This window comes from Rana temporaria, chromosome 6, assembly GCF_905171775.1.
Source record: "Rana temporaria chromosome 6, aRanTem1.1, whole genome shotgun sequence".
Taxonomy (NCBI): Eukaryota; Metazoa; Chordata; class Amphibia; order Anura; family Ranidae; genus Rana; species Rana temporaria.
This window is the reverse complement of record NC_053494.1, coordinates 187,720,689-187,745,810: the sequence shown is the minus strand read 5'-3', so window position 1 is coordinate 187,745,810 and position 25,122 is coordinate 187,720,689. Positions and strand designations below refer to the sequence as shown.

General features: G+C 40.8%; 1 protein-coding gene across 25 annotated transcripts in view; it reads right to left on the bottom strand.

Moving 5' to 3' along the window:
- NEB (nebulin) overlaps positions 1 to 25,122 on the bottom strand; it is a 272,007-nt gene that overhangs the window by 49,054 nt on the left and 197,831 nt on the right. For 21 of the 25 annotated variants that reach the window (XM_040357978.1, XM_040357987.1, XM_040357983.1 and 18 more), the window contains 12 exons: positions 24,048 to 24,152; positions 20,872 to 20,979; positions 20,326 to 20,430; positions 17,246 to 17,350; positions 15,266 to 15,370; positions 12,963 to 13,073; positions 11,167 to 11,277; positions 9,406 to 9,516; positions 8,339 to 8,440; positions 6,069 to 6,173; positions 3,079 to 3,177; positions 2,155 to 2,265 (listed from right to left, as the gene is read on the bottom strand). In XM_040357978.1, the coding sequence (XP_040213912.1) occupies positions 2,155 to 2,265; positions 3,079 to 3,177; positions 6,069 to 6,173; positions 8,339 to 8,440; positions 9,406 to 9,516; positions 11,167 to 11,277; positions 12,963 to 13,073; positions 15,266 to 15,370; positions 17,246 to 17,350; positions 20,326 to 20,430; positions 20,872 to 20,979; positions 24,048 to 24,152 (1,278 nt within the window). The remainder of the gene's footprint in view (positions 1 to 2,154; positions 2,266 to 3,078; positions 3,178 to 6,068; positions 6,174 to 8,338; positions 8,441 to 9,405; positions 9,517 to 11,166; positions 11,278 to 12,962; positions 13,074 to 15,265; positions 15,371 to 17,245; positions 17,351 to 20,325; positions 20,431 to 20,871; positions 20,980 to 24,047; positions 24,153 to 25,122) is intronic. The other 4 variants (XM_040357979.1, XM_040357996.1, XM_040357981.1 and 1 more) reach the window with 1 other exon arrangement.

Sequence of the window (25,122 nt, the reverse complement as noted above, 5' to 3'; positions counted from 1 at the left end):
GAAACCAATCAACTTCCAGGTTTTTGTCAAAGCTTAATTAAACAAGCTTAAGTTAGAAGCTGATTGCCTACCATGCACAGCCGGACCAGATTTTGCACTCTTCAGTTTTAGTAAATTAACCTCATTGTCCCTCCTGCATTAACATTTATTTCATGCCTTCCATACTGTACAATGACCTGTGCATGCGCAGCTCAGTGTACAATTTTGGCAGGGCCGAGTACTCCTGCACATGCACGGAACTCCTGAACTCATGAATGTACTCCTGCACATGCACGGGGGTGATGTCATCTTGGCCCAGCCTATGAAAATGTCTGGAGATTGGCAAACCAGAATTAGACCAGCCAAAGATATCAGCAACCAGAAGGAGCTCTGGAATACCACAGCACTGGTGGGAAGGTAAGTATAGTTCCGCTCTAACATATATTAAAGAAGAAATTCACCCAAAAGGGGAAGTTCCACTTTTCCACCTTCTCCCCCCATTCCTCTATTACTTTTGGATACATTTTTTGGAGGGAGCAGGTACCTAGTTTTGTTAGGTACCTGCTCCAAGTTCGCCCCTTCCCGCTTTGCCCCCAGCCTTCTGGTACAGGGTTCAGGTCCCAGGAGGCTGCAGGTCCATTCAAAGCTTGTAAAGTGACACAAATGCGAAATGAGAAACCGGCTGTGAAGCTGCAAAGAGTCACAGCTGGTCTCCCACACTAGACATGGTGGCGCCGGGGACCCAAAGACCGGCCAAGAACCAGCCTGGGTGAGGACTGTGCTGGATCCCTGGACAGGTAATTGTACTTTTATTAAAAGTCAGTAGCTATAGTATTTGTAATTGCTGACTTTAAATTTTTTGTGAGGACTGAGGAACCTCTTAAAGTGTATGGGCCAGATTCTCGTCCAGCGGCGTATCTTTGCAGCGGCGTAACGTATCCGTATTACGTTACGCCTCCGCAACTTAGACAGGCAAGTACTGTATTCTCAAAGCACTTGCTCCGTAAGTTGCAGCGGCGTAGCGTAAATCGGCCGGCGTAAGCCCGCATAATTCAAATGTGGGATGGGGGGGGCGTGTTTATGTTAATCTTCTGTGACCCGATGTGATTGACGTTTTTCCCGAACGGCGCATGCGCCGTCCGTGGAAATCTCCCAGTGTGCAATGCTCCTAATACGCCGCAAGGACGTATTGGTTTTGACGTGGACGTAAATTACGTCCAGCCCCATTCACGGACGAGTTACGCAAACGACGCAAAATTTTCAACGACGGCCATACTTAACATTGGTACGCCGCACTTACGCCACCATATAGCAGGGGTAACTATACGCCAGGAAAAGCCTAACGTAAACGGCGTAAATGTACTGCGTCGGCCGGGCGTACATTCGTGAATTTGCGTATCTTGCTGATTTACATATTTCGACGCATAAATCAGCATACACGCCCCTAGCGGTCAGCGTAAAAATGTAGTTACGATCCGACAGCGTAAGAGACTTAGGCCTGTCGGATCTAATAGATATCTATGCGTAACTGATTCTAAGAATCAGGCGCATAGATACGACCTCACAACGCAGAGATACGGCGGCGTATCTGGAGATACGCCGTCGTATCTTCACTGAGAATCCGGGCCTATGTCTTAGCAAAAAAAAAAATTCAGTACATTTCTACAATACATGAATGTTTCCCATGTTTTGGCTCTTTTAAAATTTCTGCAAGTACAGAAAAATACCTGCTGATCCAGTGAGCTCCTAACTTCCTGTTTAAGCTAATAATGCTGCTGCGCTGGAAACATTTCTTTTAGTCCTGCTTATTTCTCCTCTGATGAACTATAGAATACCCCCTTGTATGTTATGCAGATGAGGAGAGAAGGAGGTGTTCTATAGTCCACACAAAGAGAAGTGTGTTGGGGGAGAGGGGTGGGGGTAGATGGGGTTCTGAAGTCCAGCAGGCAGGGCTGACAATGCTGTTTGAGATTCCAGTCCGGTAGTGCCTCTGTATTGTCAGTTGAAACAGGAAATTAGGAGGTCACTGGAATTTAAAAGGTATTTTTCTGCACATGCAGTGTTCATAGAACATGGGAAAAAAAGAATGTATTGCAAAGATGTACCAAACATTTAAAACGTTGCCCTGACATGCACTTTAATATACGGTATTAAATAGTAAAATCTGCATTTTACCTCACTAGCAAGAGTATTTGCTTCTTTCATGGTTTCATAGATTTTGGCGTCCTTGAGATCATATTGTGGTCTAATTCTTTTGTCTTTCGAAAACTGTTCCTTGTATTTTACCTGAAAAAATAAGCAATAATTAAAACACAATTCAGTGGAATCACATTAATGGAAATTCCCACAGAATGGATCGTTCCCAGCAGACTGGAACTCCTAAAACAGATCCTGTACATAACACATTTCATGTGATGTTTAAATTTATTTCATAAAGCATTACTTAACATGTTTTACTTCATACATGCTTCCACGCCTTATCCAAATTTTACAGAACAAAAAGATGTCAATTATGTGCATTTTCTATTTGCTCTTCGTCATGCAGATAGGTTGTCATGATATCAATTGACTTTTTATTTATAAATTGACATAATTTTTTTGGACAAGAATACAATTGTTGTGCAGAGACCATGCATGTATTAAACAATATTCAGTTCCTATCATGTAAAGACAAAAAATACCACAAGAGGCATTTAAGCAAAAAGGGCCTTATGTTACCCATGGCACCTATTCCGTAGATAAAAATAACTGCGATGGGTATGATCTGGAAAAAAAAAAAATGCAAAACTCTAATGCCGTGTACACACGGTCGGAATTTCTGATGGAAAAAGTCCAATGGGAGCTTTTCATCGGATATTCTGACCGTGTGTATGCCCCATCGGACTTTTTCCATCAGAATTTCCGACGGACTTAGATAGAGAGCAGGTTCTCTATTTTTCCGTCGGAAATTCCGACAGAGTTTTGCCCGGTCAAAAGTCAGACCGTGTGTATGTGGCATAAGGCCTAGAGTGTGTTTTGGCACCTCTTTTCATAAATGTCCCCCAGTTGTATCTCCACAAGAACTTAGCATTCACAGTTTGCATGACATGCGTATCTTACATTACTAGTGAGAGCATTAGCTTTCTTAAGTGTCCTCATGATGGGGGTGTCATAAGATGCTGCTCCATGTCCCCTCAGCTTTCCTTTGGCATACTCAGCCTAAAATTAGCAGCAAAGGTTCAGATTAGTAATGTTTGCTAGGCTTACACAAGCCTCATGAAACTCTTAGACCAACTGTGACAAGTATACCATCTCTGTATATAGGGAAAAAAAACAAGCGATTAAGTTCTAGAGAGTATTTCACATTGTTTAAACAGCTCCACTATGTTATATGCAACAATTTTTTCTTATAATTGTTATATATAAAACTGTAGTGGGGATCTTATTTCTTAACTGCAAACCTCATGCCAGTATATACTGGCATGTTTTGGACCAAGCCAACAATTTATTGATCAGCAAGACAATCAGTGGCATTAGTGGCTCAAACACTAAAGTAAGGCAACCTAAACTCTCACAAATACATCAGCAACTAACGCCAACTTAAAATGTATATCTAGTCAAAGCATTATTTGTTTTGGAAAGAGTTGAAAATGGCCACCAGAACAGATAGTGAATATTCCCAGTGGGGACATTAACAAGAAAAGGCTGCTAAAAAGAGATGCGGATATAACCTCTCCCCCCCTCAAAAGGAAATCCAATACAAAATATTGTAACCTAAAATTTAGTAGGTTCAAACTAATGCCTTGGTGAATAATTATATGTGAAGGGATTTGTTGTAAAAGGCATGTATAGTCAACCACCTAATATATTACAAACATACTGTATACTGCATGGCTTTTTGAATATCAATATAAAAAGACCAAGACATAAAATCATAAGCATAAAAAAAAAAAGAAAAGAGACTTATTAGTTTAAAGTGGAACTAAATCCTCCTATCCTTTACAGCAGGGATATGCAATTAGCGGACCTCCAGCTGTTGCAAAACTTCAAGTCCCATGAGGCATAGCAAGACTCTGACAGCCACAAGAATGACACCCAAAGGCAGAGGCATGATGGGAGTTGTAGTTTTGCAACAGATGGAGGTCTGTTAACTGCATATCCCTCATTTACAGCCAAGGAATCTGTCCATATCACTAGAATACTTGATTGGATTAAGTATGCAGCCTTTAAAAGATGGATTGGTCTGGAGAAAAACATGGCCTCATTCTCGCTTCAAACTTTACAGTGGCAACATTCTACGCTTTCTCCTTCCATTAAGCTTCACCCACTAATTATTACTATTCTTAAGGTGCTTTCGAAAGCATGCTGAATTATTCCCTCCTCTGCTCGACCTTCTGGTATGACACCAGTTATCTGCTCCACGACCACAGATTTCTGCCTTTTCTAGCTACCAACCAATTTCAGCTCTAAAATTTCATGACTGCAGGACGGTGGAAATCCATTTTAGAAATTCAGGCCATAATAACACCACTGCTGAATTCCTGGCAGTCTTTCCAGATTAAACATTATGGGGTAGATTCAGAGAGAAGATACGACGGCGTATCTCCAGATACGCCATCGTATCTCTGAGTCCAGCCGATCGTATCTATGCGCCTGATTCATAGAATCAGTTACGCATAGATTTCCCTAAGATCTGACCGGTGTAAGTCTTTTACACCGTCGTATCTTAGGCTGCATATTTACGCTGGCCGCTAGGTGGCGCTTCCATAGATTTACGCGATTTTTTTTACGTCGTTTACGTTAGGCTTTTTTCGGCATATAGTTACCCCTGCTATATGAGGCTTATCCTATGTTAAGTATGGCCGTCGTTCCCGCGTCAAGTTTTGAAAATTTTACGTCGTTTGCGTAGGTCATTCGCGAATAGGGCTGGACGTAATTTACGTTCACGTCGAAAGCAATGCGCCGTTCGTAAAAAGCGCCAAATACGCGGGGTCACAGTTAATATACATAAAACACGCCCACATCATCCACATTTGAATTAGGCGGGCTTACGCCGACACAGATACGTTACGCCGTCGTAACTAAGGGCGCAAGTTGTTTCTGAATACAGAACTTGCGCCCTAAATTACGGCGGCGAAACGTATCTGAGATACGTTACGCCGGGTGCACAGATAGACCATTCTATCTGAATCTACCCCTATCTTTCTACCATCAAACCCCAGACTGTCCATACGAAACTGTGTTCTTCTTTTGAGAACCAGTGTGCTGATGCTTCTCTTGCATCATGCACAGGAAGCTGAAATAGGTGGTATAGGGTGCCCTCTCTATTCAAAAAAAAATTCCCTGCCACCCTGCAGGTGTGTTGGAGGTGTCAGAGGGAACGTGGGATCTTACTTCACATTTTTTGGAACTGCCTGATAAAATATCCTTTTTCACAAGGCGATTCCATAAATTTGTGTAAACTAACTGACATCCAAACTGAGAACTGACCTGAGGCATTTTGGCTGCATATCCACTAGAGCCACTATAAAAGGTCACTTTTGGTTCACTTAGTGAATGTGGCCAGGGTCTGTATACCTCATAATGGAAGAGCACTGAACCGCCCTTGACAATTAATCTCTGTGGTTAATTAAATTCAACAGATGGAGGAACTCTAAAAAGGAAAGAGGAGCTTTAGAAGGCATGGTTTTATTGGAATGTTTTCCAATTCTCCCAGGACTACAGCTCGTATATGTTTCAGTAGCATCCCTGTCACTCAGTTTCTTGTACTTGGTGGCTTTCACAGCTACTTGCTGTTGGAGAGGGGAAGGGTGACCACACACTTCAATTTCTGCATGTTCTCCTTCCCCTTCTCCATAATACCTACCCTACTCCCCTTTCCCCCCGTTTTTCATTTTTTTCCCCAACTTTTCTCTTTTTCATCCTCTGTTTCCTACTGGCATCTTCAGGTGGGCATTGAATGAAAATATACAGATGTAACACAAAGTTAGAGCAATACATTTTATGTTGCACTGGTTGTCAGCATTAGGTCATTAGTGTAATATGAAGCATGTGTAGGTTAAGGGTCACTGTTTCAGAAAGTTAATTCAAATATCCTTCTTTTTTCTCACCTGGCTTGTAAGTTTGGACACTTCCTGAGCTAGGTCAATATCTGGTCGTCCAAGACCAGAGTAACCACGGGTAGCTTCTTCACGGGCTTTAGATTTGTACTGAATCTAAGAACAAGTACAATTTTTGTGTTAGCCTGCATACAAATAATAGGATTTGTGTACTCACTGTGGACTTACCTTTTTATAAATGGGTCAAATAATTTTCTTGGAATCGATTTAGGGACACAGCTTAATGATTATTAAGCAACATGGGGTAATACTGTTGCCTACAGAAGAACCATACACTAGGCACATAGAAGCTGAAGGACAGACCTCTGGAGGCTATAACCCCTCCCACTAGCATATAAAGATAGGGATCTGTATCCATTAATGGACTCAGAGAAAAGGCTTTTACAGTAAGTACTATTTTCTCTGTCATCCACTGAGGGACACAGCTTGATGGAACTCAAGAAACAAAGGGACATCAAAAACAGAGGAGCATGTTAAAAAAAAAAAAACTGAGGAGCAGGCACACCAACACAGTTGAACCAGCCCAACAAGTAAAAAACACGAAACAAGAGAAAGAAAAAAAGAGCTTTAAACAGCCACTTGTAAAAATTTCCGACCAAAACTAGCAACTGCCAAGGCAGATATATGGACCTTGTAGACCTGAGAGGATGTGTCCACAGATGACCAGGTTGCAGTCACAGAGGCCTGGTGATGAAAATCTCAAGAGGAACTCACTGCTCTAAAGGAGTGGGCTTTAATGAGAAATTAAGCACTTTATCAATTAGGCCTGCAAAACAACCTGTCTAATACACTTATGCCCTGTACACACGATTGGTTCGTCTGATGAAAACGGACCGATGGACCGTTTTCATCAGACGAACCGATCGTCTGTGGGCCCCATCAGTTTTTTTTCCCATCGGTGAAAAAAAATAGAACCTGTTTTAAATTTTTCGTATGGTTAAAGAATGATAGAAAAAAACGATCGTCTGTGTGTCCATCGGTCAAAAATCCACGCATGCTCAGAATCAAGTCTGATGAAAGTCAGCTTCATTGGATATCTGATGAAAAAATCCATCGGTTCGTTTTCATCAGACGAACCAAACGTGTGTACAGGGCATAAGAAATACTGGATCTAGAAGCCTTCTGGAACAACAAAACAGGAATCTGTCTGCCTGAGAGAAGTACTTTAGAAGAGATTTAATGGTTTCAAAGAAACAGTGGAGAAAGACTTCCTTGGGAAGAACCAGAGCTGGAAAAAATGAAGGCAACACAGTATCCTCATCAGGCTGAAAAGCAGACACCACCGTGGGAAATAAGGAGGTCTTTGGTCTCAAAACAACCTTGTCTTTGTGTAAAACCATATAGGGCTTCTTAGAGGATGATGCCTATAATTCAGAGACACTTCTAGCCAAAGTAATGACCAAAAAAAAGGCTACAGCATCAAGGAAATTCCTGTTAGGCTCGAATAGGGTTTTTGTAATACCAATTGTACTAAATTTGGATCCCATGGTTGTATTTGGACTGAGCAAAGAGAGCAATAAAAGTGAAAATGACTGAATTAGGAATAGGAAAAGAACATTGAAAAAGAACAGACAAGGCAGACATTTGACCCTTGATAGTGCTAACAGCTAAACACTGTTCTCCCCCCAAATTAAGGAAAGAAAAAAACACGGTCCGCCAAAAAAGTACCCCCCCCCCACATTCTCCCATTCTCCCACTAGTGAAAATAAGCCTTCCAGGTGGAATGGTAAATCTTGCATGATGTAGACTTATGAGCGTTAAGCATGCTCAGGATAACAGAATCTGCAATGCCTCTGTCATACAGAACTCGGACCAAAGTTAAGCCAAGCTGGAAAAGCCAATAACTGAGAAGCAGGATGGAAATCCTTTGAAGTAGAGGAAGTAGTGGCTGATCCCATGGCACCGCATCCCCTGTTGGGTCCCTCACCCTGGAGACAAATCTGTCCAGCATTGTGTTGAACCCAGATACTAGCGAACCTGCATCTGTTGTTCCCCAGTGGAGACATATGTCTTGAAACAAATCATTATGGAGAGGTCTACCAAAAAGGAAGGAGACATATATTCTGAGAAACTAAGTTAAACTAAGAGGGTATAGCCTCCAGGGGGGCTGGCTTTTAGCTTATATGAGCCTAGTTTCCATTTATCCAGTAGTCATCAATATAACCCTGCCTTGTTCAATTATAATCATGCTGTGTCCCTCAATGGACAACAGAGAATGCTAGTTATACCAACACATAAAATTTAAGAATTTAAGTACTTACATTACTGACTAGTTTAGACACAAGAGTTGCCTTCTGAATATCAGGTCTGTCAGTAGTAGATGTGTAGTTAAGGTTAGCCTTTGCAGCTTTCCTGTAAGCAACCTACAAAGCAAAATAAAGAGTTTACATGTTAGATAGATACAGTTTATACATGTACACATACATGCACACTAACATGCATCAACTCCTCCACATCTGATGCAAGTGACTGAAAAAGGGGACCGAAATTGGCTTCATGGGTTTGGTTTATTATAGCCAGATAGGGTGTTAACTTTACGAGGGAATATTCCCTTAGTTAGCGAATAAGGTGATTTACATCATCCAATCATGAGCAAGCAAAAATACTGTTTATTTTCCTGGCATGTGGCTGGGTATTCTTTGCAAAGTCAATTTCTACCACATTCGCTAAGCGAAGGGATAAATTCCTTTGTAAAATGAACAGCCTGTTTGTCTTTAGTAAATCAATCCTATGTCTTTATGTAATTTTCTAATATTCACACGCATTAAAACAATCATTTCATATATAAGAAAAGTGAAGCACCTGCCTTACATGCTTGCCCTTTCGCTAACACCTGAATGCTGGGTGCCAGGATGAAACAAAGCTTTTGGCACTTCAAACACACTGTATACAGTACACCAGTTTAATCCACCCATACCATATCATAGTACAACCATAAAAACAGTTCTTGTTATAAAAAAACTTTCTCCAACACGTTTCGCCCAATAAGGCTGAGAGATGACTTGTTCCTATTTGATGAAATGCATTGAAGGAGGCAGCCTTCAGGTTGGGACGGTTATTGTGGTTTTACTGTGGAATAAACTGGTGTATACAATGATGTTGTTGGTTCTCTTTTTTTTTTCTCAATCAATTAAAAAAAACATAATAAGAAAACATAATAGATCTACTTCTACTACTACAATTAACAATCATTATCAATGAAAAAACAAAATATTTTTAATGTGTATAAAAACAGCCACACTACTCCCACTCCCGACTCCCTACTGTCCCATAATGAAAACCTGGGAAATACTAATGTTTAACATTTTTTAACATTTTATTTACTCACATTGCTTTGGGCCTTGGCCACCTCAACTGCGTGCTTCACCTCGGGTGGTTCCTGCATGATAGCGTAGTTGGACTTGCCTTTCTCTTTCACAAACTTTTCTTTGTATTGATTCTGTAAATATTTATTAAGATAAAGTTAGATTTATGAAAATTTGAATACAGAACTTGATTAGTTTGCTGTTTATTAACTAGATCTAAAGAAATCTTTACAGAAGGTCTCCAGCTTACAAGCAATACCTAATTGGGCAACTATGTGGCAAATTAAGTTTATTGTTGATAAATGTAAAGTTGTTCACTTGGGGGCTAAAAGCTTGCATGCATTATACATTCTAGGAGAACAGCTGGGTGAGTCAATTGGGGAAGAAGGATCTGGTTGTTTTGGTAGATCATAGACTTAATAATAGGAAGCAATGCAAAGTTGCAGTTTCTAAAGGTAGCAAATTAATTTATTTTATCAAGGATAATAGAGAGACATAGGGAGAGATTTACTATAACTGGTGCACACAAAATCAGCTTCTAGATTCTATTGCTAACACTTAATTGAACAAGCTGAAGTTGTAATCTGATTAGCTGAACGGAATTTATTCTCCCTTGAAAAGAGGTGATTAAAGGACGATTAAATCATCATATATAAATACATAGGTGGTCCATATAGAGAATCTGTTGTAGACTTATTTAGGTCAGGTTACAGAGGACAAGGGGGCACTCTTTATGTCCGGAGAAAAAATAAATTTAGCCTCCATATATGAAAAGGCTTCTTCACAGTAAGGCTACTTCCACACTGAGGCGCTTTACAGGCGCTTTAGCGCTAAAAATAAAAAAATAAATCCTGCAAGCAGCATCTTTGGGGTGGTTTAGAAACGGTGTATACACCACTCCTAAAATGCCCCTGCCCATTGAAATCAATGGGCAGAGCTGCCGAAGCTAAAACTAGCGGCGCTTTACTGTCGACGCTCCAGTGTGAAAGTGCCCTAAGGGCACTTTCACATTGAGGCGCGGGGGCATCGGCGGTAAAGCACTGCTAGTTTTAGCAGCGATTTACCGTCATTTTAGAGGTGCTTTTCGGCCTATAGCGTGGTGCTTTTAACCTCCCGCTAGCATCCGAAAGAAGGGTTAAAAGTGCCCACAAAGTGCCGCTCCTGCGCCGCTTTGCTTTGATTTCAATGGGCAGGGGCACTTTAGGAGACTTGTATACACTGCTCCTAAAGCGCCTCAAAGATGCTGCTTGCGAGACTTTTTTTAACGTCCTGCAAACACACCGCTCCAGTGTGAAAGCACTCGGGCTTTCACACTGGAGTGACAGGAGAGGCGCTTTACAGGCACTTTGCAGGTGGCATAGACTCAAGAACTAGTTCTGGCCAGCTCAGTGGATTGCTTTAAAAAAAGGGCTGGATGCATTCCTAAATACACAAAATCTAACAGGATATTAATCTTTATAGGTAAACAATAGCATGGATTGTTGATCAAGGGAATACCTGACAACCTCCTGGGGGATCATAAAAGAATTCAAACCAAAAAGCCCCCCCCCCCTTGTTGGAGCAAACTAGACTATGCTTTATCAGTGTGTTTTTGCTTTCCTCTGGATCAACCATGGGAATCGGAATGTGTGTATGGGGGTTTTCTATTTCTTTACTATTTCTGTTGGGTAAACTAGATGAAATTGTTTATTTTTTCAACCTATGTAACTATGGAATGTGTTGTCAAGATCATGTCTAGCTGTCTTGCACAGGGTTGGATTGAATCTACAGTACACAGCACTCACCTCACTAACAATCTTAGTCACTTCTTTGACGTGAGCTGTATCACGGGTTTCAGCGAGAGTGGTAAATGTACCGTGTGGCAGCTGCTTCTTCCCTTCTGCTTTGTATTTGTTCTGAAAGAAAGTTTTACAGATTTAATTTTCAACTGATATTTCTTTATTCCCTACCATTTTGACTTCTCTCTTCTACCTACAGGATACATTTTTATTAATTGTTTATCATCTTTCATTTTGATTTTTTTTTTTAACCAAACAATTATTTTCATGTTACAAAAAGGAAGAGAAAAAAAGATTGGGATTAGTTATATGTAATAGATTTAATATGTTGATAGGTATATTGGTATATACAGTATGTATTTTGTGTGCTCATGAGAAAAACATTGTTTTATAATGCTGATTATATATGTTGTTAATTTTTGAACTGCAAACCACAATTTCCCATGAGGTAACTGAATAAATAATTAAGTTTACATTTTCAGTTCTATATGTTGGTACTTTAAGGCCGCGTACACACGATCGGTTAAACCGATGAGAATGGTCTGATGGACAGTTTTCATCGGTCCAAACCGATCGTGTGTGGGCCCCATCGGTTATTTATCCATAGGTTAAAAAAAAAGCAATCTTGTTTCAAATGTAACCGATGAATACCTAACCGATAGAAAAAAAACGATCGTTTGTAGGCACGTCCATCGGTTAAAAATCCACGCATTCTCAGAATCAAGTCGACGCATGCTTGGAAGCATTCAACTTTGTTTTTTTCAGCACGTTGTTGTGTTTTACGTCACAGCGTTCTGACACAATCGTTTTTTTAACCGATGGTGTGTAGGCACGGCTGACCATCAGTCAGCTTCATCGGTTAACCAATGAAAACGGTCCATCAGACCGTTCTCATCGGATGGACCGATCGTGTGCACAGGGCTTAAAGGTTTTCTAACAATTAGCTTTAAAGTGGTTCTAAAGCCTAAACATTTTTTACTTTAATGCATTAATGTAAAAAATGTTTAGGCATCAGTATCGCCACCCCCTTATATTTTCCTCACTCGATCCAGCTCTGTGACTGTCTGCATCTGCATCAGTCTTCTCTCCCCGCCCTCACAAGACAGGAGCCATTGACTCCTGCTGCTGTTAGTCAAATCCTGTGATGACAGAACAGGGGGCGGGGTCAAGCCACGCTGCCTGTGTCTATGGACACAGTCAGAGCAGTTCAAGATCGAACCCGCGCGAGTGCCTCCATAGCAAGTGGCTTGCTATGAGGGAACTCAAAAAAAGAGGAAGAGCCAAGAGTGCTGGCAGGAGACTTGAGAAGAGGAGGTTTGGGGCCGCTCTGTGTAATTCCATTTCACAGATCAGGTAAGTATACACCTGTTTGTTATTTAAAAAAGAATAAAGGAAGCTTGTACTATCACTTTAAAGACCAACAAATTAGCTATTCATTTCATTCTTCAGTGGACCATTTTGGTTAACACGTCCTAATAGGGTTTAAGAGCATTAATACTGTAAACTAATAGTTGAGGTTCTGTAACAATTGTACTATGTATTGGGACCCTAAATTGACGTGTCAAAACATGAGCAGTGTTTAGTAAAAGTTTAGGGATCTGATGCATGTACAGAAGGATGACATGTTTTAACCAATTAGAGAACTAGAAAATACATTTTGCATATGTTTCAACAGTTATGTGGAGAAACACTGGAAGGAGGGTGGACAAAATATTAGAAGGTTGACTGTGCTATTGTGAAAATACCATTAGTGAATAGCTCAATAAAACACCCTTCCACAATAATCCCATAGCTAAACCTACCTCAGATACCAGAGCACTGGCAGATTTAGCATGGATGATCTGAGGTGTATCTGAAACAACTCCAAACTCTCCTTGGTACGTTCCTTTATCATACTTTGTCTTGTATTTCACCTGGAAGCAAAGCAAAATATTGAATATAAGCCCATGGCTGTATTCCATCCGTAAAAAGATGACAATGGTAATTAGAGTGCAACCAATGTTTATTTCAGGTGGATGGCTTACAATATTAGTATCATTAGTAGTACTCAGCATGGGTTTACGAAGGGTCATTCCTGCCAGACCAATCTGCTAACATTCTATAAGGAAGTGAGCTGCTATCTAGACAGGGGGATGCCTGTGGATTTGGTGTATCTGAATTTTGCGAAAGCATTTGATACAGTTCCCCATAAACGCTTAATTTACAAGCGTGGACCATTAGGTTTGTTCTTGGGTAAAAAACTGGTTACATGGTCGTGATAAATAATGTGTACTCAGACTGGTCTGGAGTGGTAAGTGGAGTACCCCAAGGTTTTGTCTTGGGACCAATTCTATTCAATTTATTCATAAATGATATAGAGGATGGGATAAATAGCTCAATCTCAGTTTTTACGGGCGACACACAAACAAACAAACAGGATATAGAAATTTTATAGAAAGACCTGAACAAAATAATGGAGTGGGCAGCTACATGGCAAATGAGGCCTAATGTGGAGAAATGTAAAGTAATGCACTTGGGGCAAAAAACATAAATGCCAACTATTCACTAGGGGGAGAACCGCTGGGGGGTATCAAGAATGGAGAAAGATCTGGGGGTCGTAGTAGATGACAGACTGAGCAATAGCGTGCAATGTCAAGCTGCAACTACTAAGTTGGCAGAATTTTAGCATGCATAAAAAAGGGGCTATACTCCAGAATAAAACAATAATCCTGCCACTTTATAAAACTATATAGGCCACATCTGGAGTACTCCATCCAGTCCTAGTTACCAGTCCTCAGAAGGGATGTGCTGGAACTGGAGGGAGTCCAAAGAAGGGCAACAAATGTAATAAGGGGACTGGAGGACCTTAATTACGAAGCACTAAATTAATTCTTGCTGGAGAAGAGATGCTTGAGTCAGGGAGTGTAAGAGGGCCACACAATGTGATTGGAGGAGAAGCAATTTAATCTTAAACTGCGCAGGTGTTTTTTCCACTGTCAGGGCAATAAGGATGTGGAACTCTCTTCCAAAATTGGTGGTGGCAGTGGGGAGTATGGATATTTTTAAAAGACTATTGGATGTGCATCTTAAAGAACACAACATACAGGGATATGGGAAACAATTATAGACACTGACACACCTACACCTACACAGGTTGAACTGAATGGACTATTGTCTTTATTCAACCTTACCTACTTTGTAACTATGTATTAAAAAAAACTGCCTTGAATTGAAACAAGCAATCTGGCTAAAATAAGCAGTTTTTGTATTTCCTTACGTCTGAGGCCTCGTACACACGACCGAGAAACTCGACGGGCGAAACACATCGTTTTGCTCGTCGAGTTCCTTGTGAAGCCGTCGAGAAACTCGACAAGCCAATTTTCTCCATTCCCGTCAAGGAAATAGAGAACATGCTTTCTTTTTGGCTCGTCGAGTTTCTCGACAGTTTCCTCGACGAAAATGTACACACGACCGGTTTCCTTGGCAAGACAATATCTCCCAGCAAGTTTCTTACTGGTTTTTGCCGAGAAACTCGGTCGTGTGTACGAGGCCTTACTTTCCCTCTGTGAATCCTACAATGTAATGCATACACCTGACTAAACTATAAAGGTGGCATGCTGTGGGGAGGAGGTGGGTCAGGGGCGAAGCATAAGTTACTAAGCCTATTAAGCAGACCCAGGTACCTGTCAGGTGAAGATATAGAGATGCTCTAAGCCAGTGGTTCTAACAGGTCAGGTTTGCAAGATAACTGAAATATATCACAGGTGATATAATTTGCTGCTCAGTGATTGCAGTATTATAGTCTGCATCTCTCCAAGGTAATACTCAAAATATGGCCTGTTAGTGGGTTCTGAGGACAGAAGTTGAGAACCACTGCTCTAAGCACTTAATCAGATTGAACAAAAAAACATCAAGCCTGATAGACTGTTAACACTAGACACAGGTTTTCTTAATGCTTGCTTCTATGTTGCTCAACATATTTTTACAGCAGCAAGATGTCTTTACCAATGACTCAGATAGTCATATGAGTACAGTTTAAAAATCTTTATATAGTCCCAACTATGTACTTTCTTTACAATGTTCGTGAAAATGTAACAGATGTATTTTGCAGTGACGCAAAACTCACATTGCTATTCATTTCAGCATTCTTCATGGCCAGGACAGTGTCTTTGTCATCTGTAACAGACAGCTTGCATCCCTTCATGAATTCTCTGTCCAGTTTGTATTCATACTGAAATGAAAATCGAAAAGTCCAATCAAAAATGTCAGAATATAGGAAATAGTTTCAAATTAAACAATATTTGTTCAGTCAGTAATTCAGAGTTGTTTTTATTTTTTAGTGTAACCTACTATTCATTTCCATGCCATCTTATGAAGTTGGAAAGGGTGACATATTCATATTAGCTAATGTTCTGTACCATACAACCATAATAATGTATTGTAAATGACCACCCTGCATTAAAAATTATTGGGAGTCAGGAGTCCTGCAGTGTCCCAACTGTTAGCAACTATGGCCCGGATTCACGTAGAATCGCGTATCTTTGTGCGGGCGTAACGTATCCTATTTACGTTACGCCTCCGCAACTTTTCCAGGCAAGTGCCGTATTCTCAAACGAAAGTTGCGGCGGCGTATCGTAAATAGGCCGGCGTAAGCCCGCCTAATTCAAATGTGATAGATGTGGGTGTGTGTTATGTAAATTTTATGTGACCCCACGTAAATTACGCTTTTTACGAACGCCGCATGCACTGTCCGTGAAAGTATCCCAGTGCGCATGCTCCAAATTAACCCGCAAGAAGCCAATGCTTTCGACGTGAACGTAAATGACGCCCAGCCCTATTCGCGAACGACTGATGCAAACGACGTAAAATTTTAAAAATTCGATGCAGGAACGACGTCCATACTTAACATTGGTACGCCTCATGTACGCCTCATATAGCAGGGGTAACTTTACGCCGGGAAAAGCCTAACGTAAATGGCGTATCTGTACTGCGTCGGCCGGGCAGACGTTCGTGAATTCGCGTATCTAGCTGATTTACATATTTCTAGGCGTAAATCAGCGTACACGCCCCTAGCGGCCAGCGTAAATATGCAGTTAAGATCTGACGGCGTAAGAGACTTACGCTGGTCGGATCTAATACAAATCTATGCGTAACTGATTCCAAGAATCAGGCGCATAGATAAGACGGCTCGGACTCAGAGTTACGACGGCGTATCTGGAGATACGCCGGAGTAACTCGTACGAGAATCCTGGGCCTATGACGTTCCAAGAAGGAACCTCCACGACCCCCTTGACCTGTGTCGGAATCAATCTGAGATCAAAGTGCCACACCACATATATATTTATTTCAGTATCATTTTGGATAAAGGATGGGCCATTTGGGGCCTCAAAAAAGACCCTTAAGAAAGAATTGTAGATTTTATGCAATTGTACTTATTATTACTTTACCACTTAAAGCGGTTGTAAACCCGCATCAAATTTTTTTTTTTCCCTCCTGTAAGGCAAAAGTCATAATGAGCTAATATGCACCGCATATTAGCTCATTATGAAATACTTACCTCGGAACGAGGTGTGTAGCACTTACCTGGTCCACGCCGAGCGAGATTTCATCTTGCCTCGGCGTGTGTTCCGGGTATCGCCGCTCCAGCGCTGTGATTGGCTGAAGCGGCGATAACGTCACTTCCGCGCGATTTAAAACTCAGCAAGGTCCGGCGGCTGCCGGTCCTTTCGCCGTAGATCCCCCCTGCGCATGCGCCGCGGCGCATTGCGAGGGGAATATCTCCTAAACCGTGCAGGTTTAGGAGATATTCTCCCTACCTACAGGTAAGCCTTGTTATAGGCTTACCTGTAGGTAAAAGTAAAAAAAGTGGGTTTACAACCACTTTAAGATGTAACTAGCCTTTTGTTAATTATTCTAATGTATGCTAGTATGTAATAAGGATTGTACAAGATCACACTTTTGCTTTCTTATTATCAGTCTAAGGACTAAGACAGAGACAGATATTTGCCTTACAATTCTGTAGTGACGTATACTGTATGCCTATGGACCACTAATGTACGAGTACAGACTAGTGAGTGTGTGTCAAGATGCATGCTAAGTCACTTACATCACTCTGCTGTAGAGAAGATTTTGCATTCTGCAAGAAGTCTGGCATGTCAGTAGTCCACTGCCAGTGAGCCTTGGTGGCCTCATATTTCTTCTTATAATTCAACTGTTTAACAAAAGAAAGTTTGTTAAGAAAACTGAGAATTTAGTATCATCATCAGTAGCAGAAGTTCAAAGACACGTTTAAGAGGCAATTTCAGAAGAAGAAAGAAGGAAAGAGTTAATGATCAGAGACAGAGAGTGAAAGAAGGAAACAGCGGGTTAAATGCAAGACTGTGAATTTTTGGCCTGGAAAGTAAACACAACCAATTACAGCTTTCATGGTATGAGCAGTTTTCTATAGGCTAAAGGCACTGCAAAAGTGTCCCAGGGGGGGGGGGGGGGGGGGGGGGGGGGGGGATTGATATCCATGGTGAAAGGGGGGGGGTATTGTTAGGGAACATCGTTTTTTAAAAAGGTGATTTCTATAGAATTAATTGTAGCTGACGATGGACTCAATTCATGAACCGGTATTTACCGCTTTATGAATAGCAGTAAAATAGTGCATAGTGTTTTTCCAAAAATGCCTTGCCATTCATCAAAAAATGCTTGTAAAATAAGGCATGCATTATTGCTTCGAAATGTCCAGTGTTTATCTTGTGAATCTGATATGTATTTTATTGCATGATGTCATATCCAGCGGGCATTACTTATTTTCTGGTGGACACTTCTGAGGGACCTTGCAGAAGAAGAAGCAATGGTGGATAGACTGGAGAAAAAGCTTAATGTCCTGAATCTTGTAGAACAAACATTGCTTTTTTTAACTACTTTAATACCAGGCACTTCCTGCCCAAGCCAATTTTCAGCTTTCAGCGCTGTTGCAATTTGAATGACAATTGTGCGGTCGTGCTACACTGTACCCAAAAAAAAATGTTATCATTTTGTTCCCACAAATAGAGCTTTCTTTTGGTGGTATTTGATCACCTATGCGATTTTTTTTTTTGCGCAACAAATAAAAAAAGAGCGAAAGTTTTAAAAAAAAAAATAAGTTTTTCTTTGTTTCTGTTAAATTATTTTGTAAATAAGTACATTTCTTCTTCAATGACGGGCACTGATATGGCTGCACTGACGGGCACTGATATGGCTGCACTGATGGGCACTGATAAGGCGGCACTGATGGGCGCTGATAAGGCGGCACTCATGGGCACTGATAGGCGGCACTGATAGGTGGCACTGGTATGCGCACTGATGGGCACTCATATGCGGCACTGATGGGCATTCATAGGTGGCACTGATGGGCACTCATAGCTGGCACTGATGGGCACTCATAGCTAGCACTGATAGGTGGCATGGATGGGCACTGATAGGTGGGCACTGATGGGCACGGATGAGCACTGATAGGTGGCACTGATGGACACTGGTGGGTGGCACTGGTGACACTGGTGGGTGGCATTGCTGGGCATCACAAATTTTGTTTGTGCCATGATGGTGCCAGTCAGTGCCCATTTGTGGGCACTAATTGGCATATGTTATGCATACATTTGTACATGTGGACGGCCATGGGGACTTACCTGGCCATCCACATGTTGGGAAGCATCCTGGTGGTCCAGTGTGGGCATCCGAGGAGGGGCTGCGCTGATAAACAATCAGCGCAAACCCACCCTGTCAGGAGAGCCGCCGATCCGCTCTCCTCTACTCGCGTCTGTCAGACACGAGTGAGGAAGAGCCAATCAACGGCTCTTCCTGTTTACACCGTGATCAGCTGTGATTGGACACGGCTGATCACATGGTAAAGAGCCTCCGCCGATTGACAGATTGACACACCACACCACCGATCGCCGCAATGTGTGCCCGCACGGGCATGCGTCGGCTGTTATCCTGCTGGACAGTCAGGATAACACAACCACTTCCCGGACATCAATATGCTATTGACCGGACGGCAAGTGGTTAAACACTTCCAAACCCTGCTCATTGAGGTTTGGCACCTGCTTACCAAACAAATTTCATACATTCCTTAAATATTGCATGCCTGGACCACTACTTATTTAATGCATGCTTTTTTGTTTTCTTTAGTAAATTGTCTTTTATGCGGTACTTACCGAGTGTTTTTGCTTTTTAGAATAAATACCGCATAAGGGGATAGTGAATTGACATTTTCAATATCATATGCCGTATTTGGAAAAAATGTGTCACGTGACCCAAATATCAAATGCAATATTGTTTAGTGAATTGAGTCCAATGATCTTTATTAGCTGATCAAGATAGCTGCTGCTCTGTAATGATGATATGGGTTCACTAACGAAAATACTATGTTGTGATCACAATAAATTCCTGCCATTCTGCTTTCTTTAACAAACAAGCACAAAACATTTCACAGTTTTACACTGATTAACATCACAGAGTGGCTAATAAAATAAATACGGGACAATTGCATCTTTGAACAGTGAGAAGGGCCAGCAGCTATCACTGACTGCAGGCCGTAGCCTTGACTAATGTATGAAATGAATATGAATTTCCACTCATGGCCCCCAACCAATCATATTTTATCTGTACATGCCTAGGCAAGTGCTCCTCTGCTCTTCCTCCCCTAGGTAGAGGAGGTAGTAAGGAGGAAGGGTAAAAAGGAAAATATCAGCGCTAGGAGAAAGAGGAGTAAAGCAATACATTACTCAGCACTCCTTAGTTTTAGACACATCAACTGTCATCTGGTCCGGATGTGCCAAACAAGGCTTATCATGTTCAATCTCCAACCAAAGCATTCTCAATATATTCCTTTGAAGAATCCATTAAAGGGTCAGTGACAACAGCATTATTATGTCAGACCTCCATAGGGTTCTTTATAGGAATATACACAAGGAACAAGGAAGTTCATCGCATAGCCAAAACTTGATTGTCACCGTATGGCCTGCATTGAAGAAAGATCCCCTCTTGGTAGCAGTAACTACTGGCAGGAAATCAAACTTTACATTTACTTTATCAAAAACTAAAGAAACACTTTTGTCTGATGTTCCATGTTTAGAAAGGTGAGAAAAAGAGATAGAGGGAGGGATAGCAGAGTTAGACAGAGAGAGCAAGGGTGGGGAGAGTGAAGTAAAACCTTACATTGCTGATGGATTTGTAGGCATCTTTGGCTGTCTTGATAGGGAGAGCATCTGACACCATGGTACAGTGTCCTCTGCTCTTCTCATACAGTTCTTTGTATTTCAGCTTTAAATATAAACACATACATTAGTATCATCACTTTATATAATAAGATTTAAAACCCTTAACCTGATAATTCACTGGCTTCCAACAAAGCAATGGCCTTCACCACTTGTTTCAAGTTTAAATCACACATCATCCTGGCAACTTTGCATCACAATAATTGTAGCGAGGATCATCAATATAAATAATGATACAAAATAATAGATATTTTGATAATAATTTTATAAATAATATTCCTCATTCTTTAATAAGATGTTAAGAATAAATGTCAAGACCACTGATGTTGCTTCTCCACAGTAAATGACCAGTCAATCAGAAATTGACTACTAAAGTCACTAAAACTGATTGTTTTTTTAAGACTTGTATCTTTTTTGACTTGTTTATATTACAGTTTACTTATGTCTAGATAACTTTTAGATTTTTGACAACAGTACAGATACACACCTCACTGATCTTGTCCTTTACTTTTCGCGCATGTAGCAGTGCTGGGGTATCATGGATTGTGGTGTAAGACTTGGCCTTAACCTTATTCCAATCCATTTTGTAGATGTTCTGCAAATAGAAGACACATACATTAGGAATTGTATTAATCTTTAAGCATATAAATAACCATAAAGTTTAATTCTTACTTGATCTAAAATTCTACTTTGCTCCTTTGTTCATCCGTCCTTAGTAAGCCACTGTTTAGTGTTATTAATACCAAGCTTACTGTCTCAGGCCCCGTACACACGACAGAGTTTCTCGGCAGAATTCACAGAGAAACTCGGGCAAAACCCGGATTCTGCCGAGAAACTCTGTCGTCTGTACAGTTTTGGATCGATGGAGCCGCTGAGGAGCTCGACGAGAAAATAGAGAACATGTTCTCTATTTTCTCGTTGTTCTATGGGAGAAGGCGGCCCGCCGAGCTCCTCGGCGGCTTCATCCCAAAACTCGACGAGGAACTCGACGTGCCAAGCACGTCGAGTTCCTCTGTCGTGTGTACGGGGCCTCAGAGGCTAATTGGAAAGAGCTGGAGTTATGTATATTAATAGCTCAGACACTAATTTTAAAATGTAGGATATTAAGGTTATTGAGTTTAATTCTTAGTCTTTGCATAAAAGGATTGAGAGTCGTAGAGGTCTAGTGATAATAGATGGTCTGGTTTTGGAGCTGCAGTTTTAGCAATTGCATAATGATGTGTTTACAGAGATCCAAAGGTAACATTTGATAAACGGGGCAGGGGTCACGGGAACCTAATGTTACCATTGGTGGGGTAAAAGAAACCCTGTCACATTTTGCATAAATAAGGGCTCGTACACACGATCAGTTCATCCGATGAGAACGGACTGATGGACCGTTTTCATCGGTTAACTGATGAAGCTGACTGATGGTCCGTCGCGCCTACACACCATCGGTTAAAAAAACGATCGTGTCAGAACGCGGTGACGTAAAACACAACGACGTGCTGAAAAAAAGGAAGTTCAGTGCTTCCAAGAATGCGTCGACTTGATTCTGAGCATGCGTGGATTTTTAACCGATGGTTGTGCCTACTATTGATCGTTTTTTTTCCCATCGGTTAGGAATCCATCGGTTAAATTTAAAGCAAGTTGGCTTTTTTTTTACCGATGGTTAAATAATGGGGCCCACACACGATCGGTTTTGACCGATGAAAACGGTCCATCAGACCGTTGTCCTCTGGTTAACCTATCGTGTGTACGCGGCCTAAGTGGGTTAAAGAGTCAGAAAATCGGACAAAATATACCGCTTTCGAAGCTATCGTATGATAATATGATCATTAGTACACAGCTTTCCTCAAAAATTATCCAAAGGGACGAACAGTAACATTTTTCTCGTACGATACCAGATCGTAAAATTAGTATTCTGACGTAATGAGCAGGAACGCGGGGAAACACCGTTCCAGCACCTACAGAACTGAATGTATGTAATGGCAAGTTGTGCTGGAGGGTCTATTGGCGCTGGCTGCTGGGGAATCTATTGTTGCTGGAGGGGATCTATTCTTGTAAAGGAAGGGGGTCTATTGTTGCTGGCGAGTTCTTCTGTTGCTCATGGGGGATCTATTGTTGCTAGGGTGGGTCTTAGGTTGCTGGGGGGGTCATTCGTTGCTGGGAGGGATGTACTGTTGAGGGAGGAGTCTTTATTGCTTGCTGCTTTAGAGTCTATTGAAGCTGGCTACTGGGGAATATATTGTTGCTGGGGTGTCCATTTTTGCTAGATCTATTTTCCTGACTCTTGTTATCATTAACAAATTACATACAAAATACTTAGCACCACAAAATGATACTTGGTTCTGTATTCTCTAAAAGAGATGGTACTGGGAGGTGGGTATGGAGTGGAACCAAGGAATGGTGCTCGGAGGTGGGAAGGGGCAGAGTCAAGGGGTGACTCAGAAGGTAGAAGTTCCTGCACCTATTCTCTGAGAAAAAAAGTCTTGCGTATGAGAATTTTCGTATGCGTATGAGAATTTTCGTACTATGGTAACCTTCTTTTTTGATATGAAGACTAGCATGCAAAAAAATGGAGGATCTCTCATCCGATAATCTCATTGTGTGTACCAGGCATTAAACAAAGAAAGCTGTCAGGTCACAGAACTGTAATGTCAGCACTTCTATAAAGGGGGTGTGGCCATGTAGCTCCAGTTGAAAAAAAAAGCAAAATAAGATATGTAAAATTGTTCTAGAATAGCTTACAGCACTCAAATGTTAGTATCATGGCCTAAAAAAGCAGCCTAAATCCAAAAATGAAGTAAATGCTTTTACATGGGAAAGAGCTTAAATTAAAATAGAATTTTAGAAACTCGTCCACTGCAAATGTACTCTGGGAAAGCTTGCTATGAGAACCATTAATACCATCTTGCTCAGAGCCTACTTAAAGTGGGACTATAAAGCAAAATTTCAAAGCTTACTACATGCATACTATTTATTGCAGAAGAGACATAAAACGTCTCTTCTGCAATAAAATTATCCTATAGGTCTTCTGTGGCATGTGTATGGGTTGTGTAAGCACAGCTCAGTTTACATCGCCGACACAGGCCCTGTATGTGCAAAAGTGATGACATCCTGCATTGACCAATCAAGACAACTGAATACTGGCATCTGAAAAAAAGCCAGGGAGAAAATGCCAGCTTCATCAAGGGACCGCTCGCTTGGTCATTGAACCGTCAGAGAGCTGGTAAGTATTATGAGTTTAGTTCCACTTTCAATGGACCTTATCTAAAGTACACCTAAAGGCTTCTATATCTCAGTCTAAACAATTACCAAATCCAGTTATTATGTAAAGCACAACCTCAAATGTAAACAAAAAGAATTACCCTCAATGACTGAGTAAAAATCTAGCTCTTCCCACTGTAATTTAAGCAGGCACAGTCTACACGAGTGTGTAAACTCTGCTATGAATTTAGGAGCAGTGCAGCATCATTGCCACCCCATCACATGGAGCTGCATTGGGTGAACTTTATTGGCAGATTCTACAGGTATTTTTTGGGACTTTGCATAGGGTCTAAGAGAAAATTGTAAGTACAGAATCACTTTTAATTAAGGGCTGACGTATTTGTTCATAATAGGAGACCATAGTTCTATATTAAGTTTAGAACAAGACAAGACAAACTATGTAACCATACTTACTTCACTGATCTGCTTTCCAGCTCTCTGAGCTCGGTTGTGCTCTGGTGTGTCAATCACGGATGTGAATTTATCCTTCCCCTTCTCATAGAGCTCTTTGTACTTCCACTAGTAACACAAAATAGATAGACAGCTGTAGCAGAAATCTTAAATGTTTATTAATGTGTATCTAGTGTGTAGTTTAGATACAGGAAAATGGCAGCTGATCTTACTCATGCCCACTTTTTTCAATCCATATTCTCCAGTTTATAAGATGATTTGCAAACAATGTCAAGGGTTTTGATCTCTTTTTAAAGAAGACACTTACACTTATCAGTTATTATGCAACCAATCAGCAGAAGTCTGGTTCTACGGAGTACTGCTAAAAAAAACAGCAAACCAATATATATACTGTATATATACCACTTCCTGTCATTATTTCTTATGAATTAGGAAATTAGACAGATGTGAATTGGGAAATACTGATCAACCAATAGCATTGTGAAGATAGACTTATATTTCTGTCAAAAGTTTTTTGCATAAAACCAAATGCTATTGGCTGTAAAGTTGCAAATCATCCAAATATCACTTAGGAGAAATAGATATTTTTTTATATATGCAATACTGAAACATGAGGCACTAGAACTGTGTAGATATGTACTGTTAGCTGCTATTTGAAATTATGTGTTGTGCTATTTTGTAGACTGTATATATAAAGTTTAGCATGTGTATAAATGAGCCTATATACATTTATCTGTTGGTTTTATTACTATACAATATCAATTGTATCGGGAGCACAGGTACAAATGCATCCCAACCACTATGCTGACCACATCAATCTCTTAAACTCTGATAGTGCCCAATGGGTTTGATTTACTAAAGGAAAAGTGCATGGTTACTTTGCAAAGTAAACGTTGACTTAGCTTAAGGAATTAAGTGAATCCACTACAATCATCAAAAATGTACAAGCAAAGTATTTTTTTTTTTTTTAATACCCTCGCACATGATTAGGTATTCAAACTGAATACAGTTTCTCCTTATTTACTAAGCTAAGTGAACATTCACTTTGTGAACAGCCTCTGCTCCTTTAGTAAAGGCC